Source organism: Rhinolophus ferrumequinum, chromosome 21 (genome assembly GCF_004115265.2).
Source record: "Rhinolophus ferrumequinum isolate MPI-CBG mRhiFer1 chromosome 21, mRhiFer1_v1.p, whole genome shotgun sequence".
In the NCBI taxonomy this organism is placed as follows: domain Eukaryota; kingdom Metazoa; phylum Chordata; class Mammalia; order Chiroptera; family Rhinolophidae; genus Rhinolophus; species Rhinolophus ferrumequinum.
Genome location: NC_046304.1, coordinates 18,582,230 through 18,599,738, shown reverse-complemented (window position 1 = coordinate 18,599,738; position 17,509 = coordinate 18,582,230). Strand labels below are relative to the sequence as shown.

General features: G+C 46.2%; 1 protein-coding gene across 2 annotated transcripts in view; it reads right to left on the bottom strand.

The window, feature by feature from the left end:
- The window catches only part of PHF12 (PHD finger protein 12), a 37,964-nt gene extending 22,391 nt beyond the window's left edge, over positions 1–15,573 (bottom strand). Inside the window, exons 1-2 of one of the 2 annotated variants that reach the window (XM_033090084.1) lie at positions 14,922–15,573; positions 14,091–14,272 (exon numbers count right to left, since the gene is read on the bottom strand). In XM_033090084.1, the coding sequence (XP_032945975.1) occupies positions 14,091–14,272; positions 14,922–14,987 (248 nt within the window). In that variant the 5' untranslated portion in view covers positions 14,988–15,573. The remainder of the gene's footprint in view (positions 1–14,090; positions 14,273–14,921) is intronic. The other variant, XM_033090083.1, reaches the window with a different exon arrangement.
- Between the last annotated feature and the right edge of the window lie 1,936 nt (positions 15,574–17,509).

Here is a 17,509-nt window from a genome sequence, read left to right as displayed (position 1 = left end):
AATTCTTTTCAAGCAATTTAGAAAGCAGTTTTTCAACTCAAAAGGGAAAGGATTCATGAAATGCCTCCAGGAAAACAGGTTCTCATTGGGGTAACCAGCTCAGGAACTACTTCCGAAAGAGGTGGTTTTGCAAAGACTAGTTTTGTCCTGTATCAGATACTGCCAAGAAGAAAAGGATTCCAGGGAGAAAGGAGATTCTATAGCCTCAGGGACTCATGTACATATCCTGAGGACTTCCCTACCTCAGCCGCCCATCTTAAAGCTCCTTCCCCCATAAAAACGGTGTACCCATAAGTTTAGTACGCAACTTTGAAATAATTACAGGCCTAACTTGGAGATATTGCAGGTTTGGTTCCAGATCACCGTAATAAAATGATTATCACAATCAAGTGAGTTACATGAATTTTTTGGTTTCCCAGTGCATATAAAAGTTGTATTTATACCATATTGTAGTCTATTAAGTGTGCAATAGCATTGCCCACAAAAACAATGTACATACCTTAATTAAAAAATACTTTATTGTTTGTTAAAAAATGCTAACCATCATCTGCACCTTCAGCAAGTTGTACTTTTTGATGCTGGAGGGTCTTACCTTCAATTTGTTAAAAAACGCAGTATCTGTGAAGCGCAATTAAACAACGTATGCCTGTACATGCATGCCAGAGCCTTTAAAATCATGATGTGCCTGTCCCGGTTCCCTCTCATCCTCGTGTATCAATGAAGACAGGGTGCTAAGGGCCATTCTCTCCATAGGAAATCATTACAAGTTAAAGTCAGGTAGTGCTGGAATTACTCTACCCAAGTTTCCACTGCTCAGCAGCAGAACACTATAATGAGCCAGGGCTGCTTGTAAAGACATCAATATGCTTCCTAGTTGTGACGCTTAGAAATAACAGTGATAATCTCATCTTACATCTAGATGGTGTATTACAGTTCACAAAGTGTTTTCACAGATGCTCTTATTTGATTTTCACTACCATACTTGGGAGGATTAATTCTTCTTCCCATCGTACAGGCGAGGAACCTGACTTATCTAAAGTCATGGAGCCAGTAAGCACAATTATAACCCCAATCAATTTCCTGGCTCTTCGAAATCGTGAGCCTATGCTGTTTTTAAAGAACCGTCAGTAGTTCTCTTATTTCTGGGGAACACAGTGGAACATCCAGCAGGGTACCCTCCTCGACCTCCAAGTTGAGCATTTCCTCCCACGTCAGTCACTATTTACTGAGTTCCCACTGCTCACCAACCAATGACACACAGGAGGAAGGACACAAAGCAAACAAGTTATGATTTATTTAGTGTTTGGGGAGAAAGGACCAAAGTCACTCGTCACTCAAGCATTTAGTGGACACTTATTTTATGCTAGGCAATGTGCTAAGTGGTGAAATTTCAGACATGGTCTTTGCTCTCACGGATTATAGGCTAGAGACAAGTTGGAAAGAACAGTTGGCAATGAGACCACATACAATCAACTACAGACTGACTCTTGCCGTACAGACCCACATGACTCAATAGCTTATGGATGCCAAACTCAGCAAAGAGCCCCTGAAGTTTGGTCTTTAGGTACCTAAGGGGACAGTGGCCTTTTCCCTACTCTCTTTCCACCACAATCCAGAGCTATCCAGCAAATGATAGTTCAGCCAGTGTTCCTTTAAAGATGGTGAAGTTAAGGATCTTGAGGGGTTCAGAAAGAAACTATAGTTTTAGAAGCAGGTGTATTTTTGCATTTTGTAAAACTACCTGATAAAGGAAGCTTCTGGGAGTAGGGCCATTTTCCTGGAAACAGATGTTTAAGTCCATCCAGCACACATTAGTATGTGAACCTTTAGATTCCTTCTGAGAATTGTCCAAGTCCCAGGAAGGAAGGTGAGACCTGGAACAACTGTCTTTGGTATGTGAACTGGCTTGTCTTGGAAAACTGGAGGCTCTTTAGCCAACAGGCCAAGGATTTCTATTTTCTGGCTTCAAAAGAATATGGCAAGCAGGGCTTTGAGATTTCTCTGCTCTCCACGGCAGAGAGCAGAACGCCCCATGAGGGCGAAGCTCTTGCAGAATATCTTCCCATCTTCACTGCTGTGGATGTTTCCTTCCAGATCACTTGCTAAAAAACCCTGGCCTGAAATTCCTGGCCAGAAAGTGCCTGTTCACTGCTTTCCAACTTGCTATTTATTTTAACCACTACCTGATCCTGAAGACAGTCTTTCAGTGATAAAATAGTTCATGAGAATAGAGCTATAAATTCTAAATCTTCCAAGACTGTAATGGAAGGATATGCATCTCAGAGTTTGGTGGGGCTCTCTGTGGGCCGATAAACTGTTAACGGTGACACCTGTACACAAACCAACTAGAAAGCTGGTCAAGGACATTAATTTTTCAATACTAAAACCCTTAAAGTTAACCTCTGTAGCAGGATTCTAGCATCCGGACTCCCATAAACAAATCCAAATGACCTGTCTCCATTGCTGATGAGGGTGTCTCCATAGGTCTATTTCGGGAGTCCTTGGAGAGAAAACCGCCCCCCCAGCTAACTGTAAGGCCTGCACCGACAGACCTCTCCGGGTCAAATATTCAAAGCCCGGAGCCAGATGATCCCAACTCACAGCCAAAGGACGGAGTCCAGTTTTAAGTTAGAATGCCTCTTTCATTCACTAATGAGGCTGCAGCTCACCCCTGCAGGTGGAAGACGTTAGTAGCTGTCATGGTTCTTGGCTCACTAATTAAGAGGATCTATTTCAAGTCATATACCAGCATAGCTGATCCGAGTGGAACCTCACTCATCTCCTTCGCCTATTAATACTTGTGAACCTGCAAGACATTAACATTTACTTCAGATTTAGTCCCCACCAGTGGGACCTGTTGCTCTGTAGCACTGCGTTAATTATCCATCCAGCACAAGCAGTATTTCAATATGGAACTGGAAGGGAGAAGGGGGAGGGGAACAAAAGAACAAAGGGAGGAGGAGAGAGGTGGAGGGAGAGAGGGAGACAGGGAAGCAGAAAGACTGCCTTTTATTTCCAAGACCTAGTTTTTGCACTACAACATGCAGATTAAAAGGGTGTTGGGCTCTGGACTTGTTTTTAAAAATGTTAGGTTACTGATGTATAGCTTGCAACTGTCCATCCAGCTAAGTGACGCTGACGTTTTAAAACTTGAGCCAATGGCAGCCAGAGAGACATGAAAATATCACTTAACCAAATTAAAAGCTTTGGTGTATACCTTAGGAAAAAGGGAAGCAAGTGGATGAAAAATATTTAAGAAAGAACACACTCCATTTTCTCTTCCTGGCCTGACAAAATATTCTGTTTCGTACAAACACTTAATAGGAACACTGTGTAAACAGCTTATCTATATACAATGTACCAACAGCCTTCTACTCGGGTTTTCTTCTAAAAGAGGCCAGTCGCACGAAGTGGTCGTGTCCCTCCTGTCAGAACCCATCATTGTCTAAGAATCAGAAGCTCTTCAGCCATATGTGCCAGTTTCAGTTGAAATATCGGTTAGATTAAGAAAGATCTCCCTGGCCCCCCGTCACCATCTGTATATTCTCTCCCTTTTTTGGTGGTGGTGGGATGTTCAGCAAGCAAACAACAGCACTGAGCAGTTTTGATTTTTAATTTTACAGTTCATGGGTCTCATTCATGCAGCTGAGGTCCACTACCAGGTAAAAAGCCTGCCATTATGTTTAACGGCATTGTGTAAGACCAACGGCAAAGGACAATGCATGCTTAGCACAGGCCGGCCTCCTCAGACTGGCCCTGCTGCCCTCAGTCAGCTCAGGCCATGTGTTGGTACCAGCAAAAATGAGAGTAAAGGTGATTGTTGACAGGACCATAATCAGGTCTTGGCCTCCCAGCAGCATCGTGATCTATAAAGGGACCAATGAGCGCAGAAAACAAGCCTTTTATAAATTGAAACCAGCTACTGTCTTGGAAAAGCTAAGAGGTCCTGGGTAAAGTTTAACTTAAATATCTTTTAAAAATTAAAAGCTGTATCACTATGGCCACATTTAATGGTCTAGGTTTCGAGGGAACAAAATTGAATGAAATTTAAATGTCAGCAGAAATAGTAAGCTTCCTCTGGATACTTGTGTGGCCATCAACTGTCATCTTTAAGTATGGCCGGCTTCTCAAAGGCAGGGAAGAGGTGGTCGTATTGAAGGATACTGGAGCGACGAATGCATCGAGAACGTTCACGGGGTCCCTGAACCTTAATGAATCCCTTATCCTCCTTCATCCCCGCTATTGACCCAAACACAGCTAACGCCACAAAGTACATAAAAAGTACAAGGATTGCGGGTGTTTTCATGCAAAGCCTCAGTCACAGTGTTAACAAGACCAGTGAAGTGCCAGGCTATTACAAATGCCCCATTGAGAAACTTAGCGAGTTGCGTCACTTCCACAGGCATACAATCCTTTCAAACCAGCTGACTGTGCCCCCAAATTTTATTGCCTTCTATGTAAAGCTGGCCTGCGGCAGCCTCCTAGTGAAGGACACCTGGAGAAGAGGGGTATAAGTTAGTGCAGGGCAAGGAGGGAGGAAGGGAGGGTAGAACACCAGCAGTTTGTTATACCAGGTGTTTGCTAACTTCTCTAGGAGGGTGCCACGGGGCTGATCTATTATTGGCTTGGCTATTCTGGCGATCTTGGCTTCTGCAGAACGGAAAATGGACTGGCTACAAACATTTTTAAAATGGGCTTCATTCATTCACCTTATGATAAATGTAGGAGTGCATCTGTTTTGGAAAAGAATCAATATTCTGGCCTCAAGAGTCACTTTCTAACACTCCTAGGGATCATTCCATTGGAAAGAGGAAGCAACAATTATAACTCTGTATTCCAGAAGAGTTCTCAGAGGTATGAAAAACTGAGTGCTGTTCTATGGCCAAATGTTAATGGACTATCAAAAACAAGGCAATAGCTAGGCCACATTATGCTTACAGACACAGGTCAGGGAATCTGGACCAATTTACATCTTATAGATACTGGACCTAAAATTCTATAAAGGCTGGGAAAACGAAAACCACTAACAATGTCTTTATTTGAAATCCAACTAAATATATAGAGAGCAGGTTTCTACTTAAGACCCAGCTGCTTTTCCCTAAGGAGGATTTCTGCTTCATTTACCCTTCTCTGACAGGATCTTCTATTTAAAAAAAAAGGGGGGGGGAGGGAGAATAATGCCATTATTTGGGCCCAAACAGCATAGGGTTTATTCCCTCCTTCTTTTACCCTTACCCTCTCCCCTCCCCCAATTTTACTCCTAAACCTCAAAGCTCCCCGCCCTACATGACTGAAGTAATCTCCTGGGCGTGCTGTCAAACTGTGCTGTCGTGGTTTGATGCCACAGCTAAGTGCTGACTTGAGCTGCTGAAGCCTTCAGTTATACCCCCAGTGACCTATTTAGAAGTTAAACATACTTCTCAGAAGCAGAGCACCAGGATTTTTCCCTTTGGCCCACTTTTCTCTCAGATGGTCCCTAACCAAAGAACGACTGATCGATCACCTTAAAGACCAGTGTGCAAAAACGGTTAAGATTTGAGGAAAGCTTGTGTGCAGCAAGCATACGAGCCTTGGACATGAGCTTTGCCCCGAAACTTAAACTGCAGACGCTTTTCTTGCTATACAACTACCAACTATAGCCTGCAGTCAAAGGAGTCTGGTATCATGGAATTAGGCAGTAAAATTCGAAAGGCTAAGTGTCATGTATGGTAGGCAAGACCACGAGGACTACAGAGGGATAAAGCAAAACAAGAATGAGAAAACAAATCAATATTTATCAAAAGGCCAAAATTAGTGACTGAATTCTCCCTACATTTAAGATGCTCTTTCAAAAACAGGCAAGCAAGATCAAGGAAAGTTGAATGTAGCCAACCTCTGTATAGAATTATGCAAAGTTACAGGTTTATACACATTTAATGAGATTAATGGTATATAATTTTCATAAGGTATTTTGACCAATAATTGATGATTGTCAATGGAAAAAGTTCACTGTAGAGTTTCCCTCTAATGTTTCCAGAGTTTAGTTAAAACCAGGAATCAGTAGAACTCTATCTGATGGTTCAGTGAACACAGGAATTAAAAAGCTCCCAGCTCATCACAGGAGCCCGGAACTGGTGGAAAGGAGAACAAGAGGAGCTCCACACTGCCCAGGTTTGTAACGTAGACTTACTAAGCTCACTTGAAGTTTTCTGTATTTCATTAGCTTCTCTGCACAAATGTGGACAGAGAAAAATAATACTCAACATCTCTCTGGATATCACAGCTGGATAAAAGCCTATAAATGTGCTGGTGTTGCCACAAACAAGGTTCCCCCCTGAAACTCGAGCTTGCCAGTAATTCTGAGAGGTTCCCCCACCCCCGCCTGGCCTGGAGGTGAAGTGATGTCTCTGGGTTATGGTTAAATTCAAACTCTGTGGAGAGTCCTCTCTTGCACACTCGAGATTATTTCAAAAAGAGCCTCATGCAGAGCCCAAATCAGTGGGAAAGGCTGTTGCTAGGTTCAGACATGGAGTTCTTCCCCAGCCTGCAGTTACTTTCTGTCTTTTGTCCTTTCAAGACTGGGAAACATTTTCTGAGAGATATACTGTACAATTTGTCAGAAAAGAGGGGAAAATTAAACACCAAAGCTATTCCCATACAGGAAAGCAAATGTAATTAGGGGGAAGGAATGGTCACCGTGTTTGTGCTAACAAAGGTACCATCCACTTGGAAGAACCCAGACATAATTTCTGTTCCTCAAACATTGTTTATCTTTGCAGTCTCTCATTTGTAACACCACTAGGTATTATGCAGTGGTAAGCGGAGGAAACGGGTCGGTCAATGGCAAGTTGAAGATCTTATAAGTAAAAAATGCATATTAATACATCTAACTTACCAATCATCATAGCTTAGCCTAGCTGGTTTCTACTGAATGTGTATCACTTCTGCACTCTCATGAAGTTGAAAAATCCTAAGTTGGCCGTGGGAAGTCAAGGACTGTCTGTAGTTTACTGAGCATTTAGTACATGACTGCAAATGGGAAAAGAGCTCTTTGAATGAGTAAGTCGTTTTTCATTACTTACAAAATTTTATCAGCCTGCTTGGTGTACTTGGAATTTGCTTATTGTGAATTCAACAACAGCTCTATGTAGTAGCCACGTTCCTTTTTGCTGATGAGTCAAATCAATGATGTCTCCTTTTATCAGCGTTTACTGTACCCCTCAGTGTCTTTTGCCTTCTACACAAATGGGCTAAAACTTCACCTTTATTCTTATTTGCTGAGATCTAGATTTAGAAATAACCTTGGGCTTAAAGGATGAGGATTTTGCTACCTGCAAATGGCAGAAAAAGGAGGCATCTTTGTATTCTTCGTAATTGCTCCCGAGTCATGGGAAAAGTAGTCAGCTAGTGACCTGTGCATGCGTTCTGGGAATGGTGACAACTCTGCAATACCAAAGTGCCTTTCTGAAATTTGGTCTAGGACTTGCACTGAATACAATGTCCTCCTCTTTCAGGAAACTGGCAGGCGGACAGCTGTACTCCTGTCCTGTCTCTTGGGAGGCTAGTATTAGGCAGAGGTGCTCTTATAAGTGTCACTCATTGAATGGCAATGCAGCTGGCCATGTTGTACTCCCCGGGGACTCTAAGTCAAAAGAAAAGCACAGTGGAGGGAGGAAAACAAACTTTTTTTCCCCTGCTCTGGTGACTTAAAATAAGAATGTGTTTCTAGGAGTTTGTGTTTCATTATTATAGTAAGTGCTACCATAACCCCAAACAGAATCTTCTAGCAGGGTAGCCTGCTTAACTACACACCCAAGGAATCACTGTGTATGTGCTAGGGGTGGGACAGGAAAGTCCAGAGACGGATTTCAACACTCTTACCCATAACCAAAACCAAACAGCATTCAGCTTCATTTATTTTCTCTTGCCCTGTCACTTGTGTGATAGAAGAAAAGATGTACCCGTTTCTATCAAGAAGCAGGACGCCTGCATTTCTAGGTAGCAAAAATCCTCTTGGGAGCATCAAGGTAGATTTTTTTTTTTTTTTTAACAAGCTATATAAAATCTGCAGGCAAATATTCTCTGCACTCTTTCCACATGTACTGCTACCTGGGCTTACATCTAGACATATAAACAGGTGAGTTCGCTGCAGCGTACAAACAACTTTTTGTTCTTAATCAGGTTCAAAAGACAGTTCATTACCTGGAGTTATTTCCACCCCAACCTGTTACCAATCAAACTTGAGGCAATTAAAATCTTAAACTAGGGGCCCCAAGTACGAGAAATGCCTACACATAGAAATTTTCTACTGTGGCTGGTAGGTGCCAGGTGGACATGCTTCCTTAAGGCAGGCAGTGGATTTTTTTATACTTCCTCTAAGGGAACTTCCAGCCTTCGACTTCTTTGCTCAGAAGGGTCACTCAGAAAAGTTGCAACAGCAACATACCCTATTCACATTGTGAGATTCTCTGCATTGAGATGCACCATCCTGACTGAATCAAGTTCAGAGAAGAAATCCTTTACTCTGTCATTACATAGATAAGATAGGCACAGACATTCAAGTATGCTTAAATCAGCCACCTTTTTCTAGGTAAGACTCACAAATTGAAAAATAAAAAGATAGAGGAAGTGAAAAGACAACGCACAGGATGGGAGAAAATACTTGCAAATCATGTATCTGACAAGAGACTTGTGTCTGGAATATGTAAAGAATTCTTAAAACGCAATAACTAAAAAAACCCAAATAACACAGTTAAAATTGGACAAAGGACCTGAATAAACATTTCTCCAAGAAAATATACAAATGGCCAACAAGCACATGAAAAGATGTTCAACATCACAAGTCATCAGGGAAATGCAAATCAAAACCACAAGAGATAGCACTTCATACCCTGTGGATGGCTTTAATCAAGAAGACAGATAATAAAAAGTGTTGGAAAAGATGTGGCGAAAGTGGAACCAGCATATACCGCTGGTGGGAATGTAAAACGGAAGAACCACTTTGGAAAACAGTCTGGCAGTTCTTCAAAGGTTAAACATAAGAGTTACCCAGCAATTCCACTTCTGGGTATACACGTAACAGAAATGTAAACATGTTCACACAAAAACCTGCACACAAATGTTTATAACATCATTATTCACAATAGCAAAAAGCAGAAACCACCCAAATGTCCGTCAACCGAGGAATGAATAAAATGTGGTGTATCCACACATGGAGTAGTACTCTGCCATCAAAAGTTACTAAGTACTGATAAATCTTACAAGGATGAACCTTGAGAAATCACCAAGCCTTTTTGATGATCACTTGTACTTTCACTCAGAGCTTAATAAAAACCAGTGTTTCATTTAACATAGCAGGGATTATTTGAGTCCCTTTTCAGTTGAAATTAAATAATGTCTTTATGATTCGGCTTTTAAAAATTTTCTTGGGGACATACCTAAGAATTTAAAACAAACATGAATCCATCTTCATATTAAAAATGAAGGCAGTACCTAAACATGTCTTTTACACATTTACACAGGTAAATAATACACTAGTCATTTACAAAACCCAAAAGTGGTCCTAATATATTAGTGGAGCCCATCTACAAAGTACTTGGAGAGCCTTAACCAACAGCAGGCGATTGATGAGATTAGAACTGTGTCCTGCCTTTCACTGAGTATAGCAATTAATTTTGGGACAGGCCCCAAATGAAAAAATTTGCACAAGAGTACCACTAAGTACTTGCCTTAATTACACAAAAACTGTTACCTTTGAATACTATTACCTCCCCCTTCCCATTTTTAATATCGGTGATGCCTCCTTTCTCAACCAAAGCCATCTGGGTCACAAACATTTTGCGAGTAAACAACTCATACTAAATATTTATCTTGTATTTTTTAAACAGTGATTATCCTTTCTCTTTGGACTAAAGCACTCATGTCACAAGAATTAGTCCCTGGGCCCCAAATTAGGTTTATAAAGCCTGCATGTAAAATTGAGTTGAAGATGAACAGTACTGGACTCCCCTTGTTTGAGCGGACCATTTAACAATACTACACAGCCAGCTTCCAACGCCAACACAGTAAACGCAAGCACGAATAAATAAAATACACATAAAATCAATCCTTTTCCCACTGAGGGGGCAGGGTGAAAGGAGGGAGTCCTGATACTAACACCTCCAGTTCTTGAGTGCCAGGCTTCCAAGCACTCAGAAAGTGTCAGAAACGACAGATTCATAAGATAATGTTAATTTAAAAAAAAAAAAAAGATAATGTTAATTTAAATGTATTTTAATTCATCACTTGCCTGACACTATTCTAATGAGGAGCTAAACACAACAAAATCAGAAAAACCACCTCCTTAAAAGTTCACACAGCAAAGATTTTCTGCAAGGCAGTTCTTCTACCCTACGTGTGAAACCTTTCTTGTTCTGACTCACTGAAAATTAAATATGCAAAACTCCAAGCTGAGCTTAGTTTTGCCTGTGCAGAGACCTTTTTACTCTCATTCTTCGAAAACCTCATTTTGGATCTTGCTGCCAACACCAGAGAGAGGAAAGCTGGCCAACAATTCCAAATATAACATGCGGAGGCAAATGCTACAGAAATCTGTCTGACGGGAAGCAACCATGCTGAGGTCTGCTGAGGTAGATGTAGTTCTCAATCAGACCGTTTTGGTCCCTCAGTCTGGAGCAAAATGCCACGAGAAAGCAGAGGAAACCATCCAGTTTCCAGTCAGCCTCATTACGGATGCCTGACGGTATTCACTTTATCAGAGAGAACAATTCTATCCATCTCAAACAGAAAGTTGGATCAGCAGCAACTAGATATCCACCAGTTATTCTAATTTTTTTTAAACAGATTTTTTAGGGACCAGTCCATGGAGATTAGTATTTTCACAAAGCTCAACTTATGGCATGCCAATTATGATAAAGGTCAGGTTCACCAGGGAACACTTAAAAACAGATCTCTTTCCAATTCTCCAAGGGCAGGTTTACTAACCCCTGCTACCACTCTGAATAATTGATAAACCAGTTAAACTTGGATAAAATGATTACACTATCACTTAAACAAATATAATGACATCATTAGCTCCTTAAGTTTAATTCTTTAGTGAGGTCATCGTACTGAGCACGGGACAATTCATTTCCTCACCCAGAAGACTGTTACAGAAAACCCAAAAATAGGGCTCCCAGTCTAATTGGGAAGAGAAGACTGTTCCTCATACAGAGCACTGGCCCCTGAGAAGAGACAAGACAATTAGAACAGCTTATTTGACCAGTCACTTCCTCCAGTAGTTTATCTTAGAAAAATCCCCTGTGGTTATGGCTATGTTACTGAACCCAGGAGGTAAAGTTTGCCTAGAATCACTTCTGGAACATTTTATTAGATCCCGTTCACGGTGAGGCAAGCTGGCAAGGCACACTAGACATTGAAAATGTTCCTGTCTCACAGAGCTTTGAACGGTGACCCACAGCAGCACCAGTTATGACCTATGGGGTTTGCAAAACTCTATTTCACTCCTGTACATTCTGTACATGAGGAAAATTATCACGTTATACCTATCTAAGTAACCCAGTCTTGGCCAGTTATAAAAAGGAAACACGGGAAAATATAGCCACACCCTCTAACCTCATTCCCATATGGCACAAGTAAGCAATAATGGGACAAAATGTGAGCACACTCAGGAATCAAAATTTTCTGAGACCGTTAACTGCTTGACCTGACAACTCTGGTTGAGATGGTTAATGAAGTATCTCACTTGTGCTGGAAAGAGGGCAGGGGAGGAGGCAGGAAAGCGGGATAAGCCACACTTGAAAGAAGGCTTCCTGCCTTTGTAACAATATCTAGAAGTTTTGTAATTTATATAATAACTCAGATAAGTCAATGGTACATTCAGTCCTGGCATCTTCAAAGGGGGAACTGGAGACGTGAAACAAGCCATGCCTCATTTACTAGGATTCTCAAATCTCTGATTACCAGTTCCCATTCATGGTCTTGAAAAAAAAAAGTATTCAATGAAATGCACAGTCTGGGCAAGACTGAATCTCACCAACAGCTAAAAAAAAAAAATTCCTCCCTCTCTTCTCCCAGCTACAGTGGAAACTAATTGTTAAAACTTGACAAGACTTAGACTCATATAATTAAGAGATTCAGAGGTTAGATTTTAGAGTTTAAAAGCCCAATGTCAGGCAAAGCAGCACATTTTTTCCATGTCTGACATTTCTAATAAACAATTTCAGCTTTATTAAATAAACAAATGAGACCAAAGACAATAGAGTTTACAAAATTCTCACTCAATATGGGAATCACCATGGCTGGTTAACACACCTCCATCCTAGAGGTAAAACATTAACCCACATTGTAAATCAAGCAATCTACAATTCAGTTCTAGCATATGCATCAAGCCACGCGCAATAAAAAAATGTAAGCAACTGTGAACAATAACAAGTAACACAACCTATCCAGGTACAAATTGCTTCCCTGCTCAAGAACAGCCCAGGAAGCTTGATCAGAGGTATTTTTCCCCAGGTGAATTACCCTTTACAGGAAGCAAAGGCTAAAACCCACAGACCCTTCCTGTTGGTATTAGTCACTTCATAATAAAAATTTTAAAGCCAGCAGCAAATCTTCCTTCAGGATAATCATTTTTGTCCCTGCAACATTACAAGCCACGATGGGGTGCCCTCCTGGGCAAAAGTATCTTAGGAGTGGTAATGGGAGCTTCCTACATAACTTCTGACCACAGACTTAATTTGCCCAGTATCAGTCATCTGTCTATTAAGTGTTCCAAACCCTGCAATTAGTACAAATATACATCAGGCACTATTCCACAAACCGAGAGACGGATTTCCAATGGACCTGTGGAAAGTGCTTAAGGAAACCATCACTCCCCCCCCCCCAAGGCTAAAAAAGGCAACAGAAGAAAACTGCGTGGGAACAAACCATCCGCCCCTCTCCTATCACGCCCGCCTCAGTCAACTGTTGCTGAACAACAGAACGAGACCCAATCTGGGTTTCCTGCGCAGACGTGGGATTTTTGTGGAGGGGAGAGGTGATTTCTCCAGGCAGAAGCTGGAGTTTAAACTCTTGGCCTGATTGTTCAGGGCTGAGGTGCTGAGGAGGATCAAGCAGCAAGCGATCCCTCCCTCTCTCTTTGGTCTCTCCCCTCCCCTCGCGTTCAGTAACGCGGGGGAAAAAAAGCGCACAGCTTTCCGCTCTCCGCTCCTTAAAAATGCCCTCGCGGAGCCACCGCACACAATCTCGTCCCTGCAGCAAAGAATTTTGCAGCGAAGGGCTTGCCGATCCGGAGCGGAGTAGTGAAATCGGCGCCCAAGGGCAATTTTAATTGTCTAACCCGGCCCGATTTCCTAAGAGGCGGCAGCACGGGGTGGGGAGGGAGAGGGAGGCAGCTCCGAGAGGCAACAGGGGGCAAGCGGCGGCAGAGAAAGGGGACCAACGCGGCGAGATCCCTGCCCAGTCACCGAAGCGCTTCTGCAGAAAGGACTCCGGGACTACCCCCACCGTTCCCCGGGAGACGTTTGCAAATCATATATGCAGCCAAAATGGCGCTGAGAATAAAAATATAATTTAAAGGCAGGTCGCCATATTGTAAACAGAGAGGTAGAGAAGAGGCGGACTCGAAAGACACCCTCCATGATTTCCTCTACAGCTGCAAACGCCCGGGAGCGCGGTCCCCGGGGTCTGGACCAGGGCAGCCCGGGCAGCCAAGGGCTCGGCGCAGCCACCCCGAGGACAGCCCAGCCCGGCAGGAGCCCGAGGGCGGCGGGCGCGCGGGCAGGCAAGCGGCGCTGGGCCCGGAGCTCCTCCCCTTCCTCCCCGCCACCGCCGGCCGTGCCCTGCCGGCTGTCCCGGCTCCCCAGCGACTTCCAGTCCCAGATGGGGCTCTCCTCACTCCTCCCAACCCCCACCTTGGGGTCCGGACCCACCGCTGCTCCCCCCTCCCAAACGGCCAGATCCCAGCAGACACCTGGGGGCGGGGAGGCGATCGCCCAGCGGCTACAGAAGTCAGCTAGCGGCTGCAAGCGCCCGTTATTTTGGCAGCTAGGGGTAGGCCGGGTGAAGGAATGTGCCGACAAGGGTCCGCCAAGGGGCTCCCTAGACCTTACCAGCACTGGAGGTGGAAGGCGGCCGGGCAGTGGTCACAGCACAGGAGATCACCGCCTTCTTTGCAGCTATCGCAGCTGTCGTGGTTGGTGGCTCTGCCGCTTCTCCGGGGCTCCTTCTCAGGCTTCCGACTCCGCTTTTCTGCCTCGTCCGTCTTGGGGGGAGCCAGCAGAGCTTGGATTTGCTGCACACACATACAAATGGCGTGTGTGCACACTCGGAGCTCCGGGCTGTCCGTCGCCCCCCCCCCCCGGCGCAGTTTCTCAGTCACCCACCCCTCTCCCCCCTTTTGTCCTTCTTCCTCCCATCCAGGCTGCTCCCAGAACCTCTCAGTCCCCGGAACCAGGGGGAGCCCACCCTAACCGTGGTCCTGCAGCACAACAACGAGAACAGCTTCTTCCAAATGGGGAGGATCAGGGCAGGGGGATGGGGAGAGGGAGCGCGGTTCCCAGCTCGCCACTTCCTTGTATGGACAGTGGGGGACTCCAAAGCCAGGCTCGGGAGAGGCCTGAAGCCCGGTACCCGGACGTGCTGGGGGAAGCACAAAGGGGCCGATAAGAAGGGGGTGGGGAAGCCGCCGGTGCAACGAGATGGAGTGGGTTGGCGCCTCCGGAGAGCAAATCGAGGGCGGCGGGTAGGTAAAACTGCTGTAAATGTCCTCGGAAGCTGAGCTCGGCTCCCCGAATTGCAAAGATAGGAGGGAGAGTCTGGGTGAGAAAGAACCCCCCTCCCCTGGCCCTCTCGTGCTGCGAGCTCAGGACCGGCTTTGTGGGGCGGAGGGCGGAGGTTCCCTCCCGACGCTGGGGGAAGGGGATGAGGAGGGCTACTCTTACCTCCATCAGCCCCCCCGACGTGTCCAAGTCGTACACGATCGTCTTGGTCTCCATTTTCTCCCACATTCATCCACCTCCCGGGCTGGGCGCTTTCTGCTCCGGCCCCCCCAACCCCGGGGGGAGGGGGGAAACGGGGGGAGGGGGCGCTCCCGACCCCGGCCCCCTTTCTTTTTTCCCAACACGGGTCCCGACTTCCTCGTCCTGGCTCCCCCCCACCCCCCGGCCCCCAGTCCCCGGGACGGCAGCGTCCTCCCCACGGGCCGTGAGGGGGGAGCGGCCCCTCAGCCCCGGCCCGGTGGCTGACTGCACGGTGGGTCCCGGCTCCGGGGGTCAGGCCTCGGCGGGGCCTAGTCCCACAAGCTAAAGCCGGCGCTGGCGACCGCTGGTCCGGCCGGGAAGGTTGGCGGGCGCTGCCATCCCGGGGTTGGGGGGATCGGAGGGGGAGGGGTGAGAGGTTAGGTGAGGTTGTGGTACGTGAGGTGACTGCGGGGAGGGTGATGGGGGGTGGTCCCCGGGCTCCGCCTCTCGCCGCCGCCGCCGTCTGCGTCCCGGCTGCCGCGCACTTGGCGCAAACTTACCGCGAGCGCCCGCAAAGCCACCCGCGCAGGCGCCCGGGGATCGCCGCTCGCCGCGCGCAACCGCAGTGACAGCCGGCGGCCGGGCTCCCGCGCAGCCGCAGTGAGGTGGTACCCCCCAGCGCGCAGCCGCGCTGGCATTCGTCTGAAGCGCCGAAGCCCCCGCCTTTCTGCCCTGCGCCAGCGCACTGAGATAAAAGGGCGGGACCTGAGGAGTCGCGCAGGCGCCTGGAGAGCTCGTAAGGGTCACAGCGCAGCCGCAGGAACATGGGCACTCATCATCCATTGGTGTTTGCGCCTAGACCAAGAATACTCTGTTCCCGCGCAGGCGTGTTGAGAATGCTCGTCTCCCGCCCCACAACAACACAGCCGGCTCTCGCGCAAGCGTATTGTCACCTGCAGGCCCTAACAAGAATGCTTCTCCTTTCGCCATTTTGGTAATGGGATATAGGCTACCATGCCCTTGGAGTCCTCAGGCATGAAAAGGAAGGGGCAAAGTGTGGTGTTGACTGGAGCTGGTAGGCTGTCGGTGACAGCAGTCCTCCTAGAGATGTGGTACTGGATTGTTTGGTTCCAGCGTCAGGTGTGGCTGGACCAGGCGCCATATTGGTAAAGAGAAAAGAAAAGCCATCTCGACGGAAAACGATGTTTTTCGTGTCGGGTTGGATGGCTGCTGTTCCCACTTCCCTTCCGTTCCCAACAGTTAATTTTAGCCTTAGCATCTCTGCCTTGCGTAGGGGATGACACCCTGGAGAGATTCGCCTGCCTGTTACTACCCTCTTTTGATCACTGCCCCTGAGAACTGCTTTCCAAGAGGAAGCCAAAAGGGAAGAGTTTGTGATGCTGACAACGCCCAGCTACCTGCCTTACAGCGGACTTCAATTCCCAGTTTGCAATGCGCAAGGGGGTGGGGTTGGGCGGCCAAAGGGCGAACGGGAGCTCATTGCACTCCGGGAACAAGAATCGCGATGGGTCTGATGGATTGTGGGAGCCGTAGTTCCATGTGCGTGCGATGCTTTGTATGGTAGAATGGACTGGGGCGAGAGTGATTTGCCTGCCAGGAAGGGATACTTTTGAGAGCTGTGGTACTGTATGCTGGCATTTGTAGTCTGAAGGCCTCACCTCTAATTCTGGGCGGGGCTTCATGCTACCTCCAGGGCGCCCGCCCCTCTCCTTGGTATCGCCTTCAGAAATGGCCAGTTGTCTGCCTGACTGTAGATGAAGCAGTGGAGAAGGGAATGGCATCATTGTGCCTGACACTATGCGTTTAGTTGGCGCTGTTACCAGATAGCTGTGTCCTGTTCACTTTTGATGTTAAGGTATACTTAGCATTCTCAGAAGCATAAAGCTGGAAAGTACTCAAAAGACCGTTTGTATTAATCCCCTAATTTCCAGATGCACAGAGAGGAGCAGTGATTTGCTTACTTCAATTTATAGCAGACCTAGGAATGAAACAGACTTCTTGATTCTCAGGCCAGGACACTGTCTAAACTGCCTGTGAGGAGTTGCTGCTGCTCCTTTGGGGGTGGTAAGGAGGATGAGTTAGATCGGTGGGGATGTCAGTCTTAGGTTTCTAATGACCCTCTTGGTGCCTGGGAAGAATTCTAAGGTCACGGGCCTATGAGTGGGTGGGGGTGTGTCATGTAAACTGGATGCTCTCTGTCCTCTACCAGCCTCAGCAACACAATAAATCTTAGTGGCCATGGTCCAGAGATGTGGCCCTCAGTGAGAAGAGGGCTGAGTTAGATGTATGGAAGTGGTCAGACCTCATCTTTTCTGGGGCTGTATTTCATGCCCTCAGAAGTTGGGGCCTCATGAGCCCTCTTTTACTGACTTTCTTTCTACTGCTCGGGGCCCAGCTGTGCTGCTGTGTCAGCCTGAAGGCACTATGGGCAGATAAGCAAGCCTCTGACACAAGCCCAGGGAGCAAGGCTTTACTTTGATGAACACCCTCAGTTGCAGTTCAGAGTAGGAATAGGCGATGGGCTAATGAGGGAAATAACACTTGGGTCT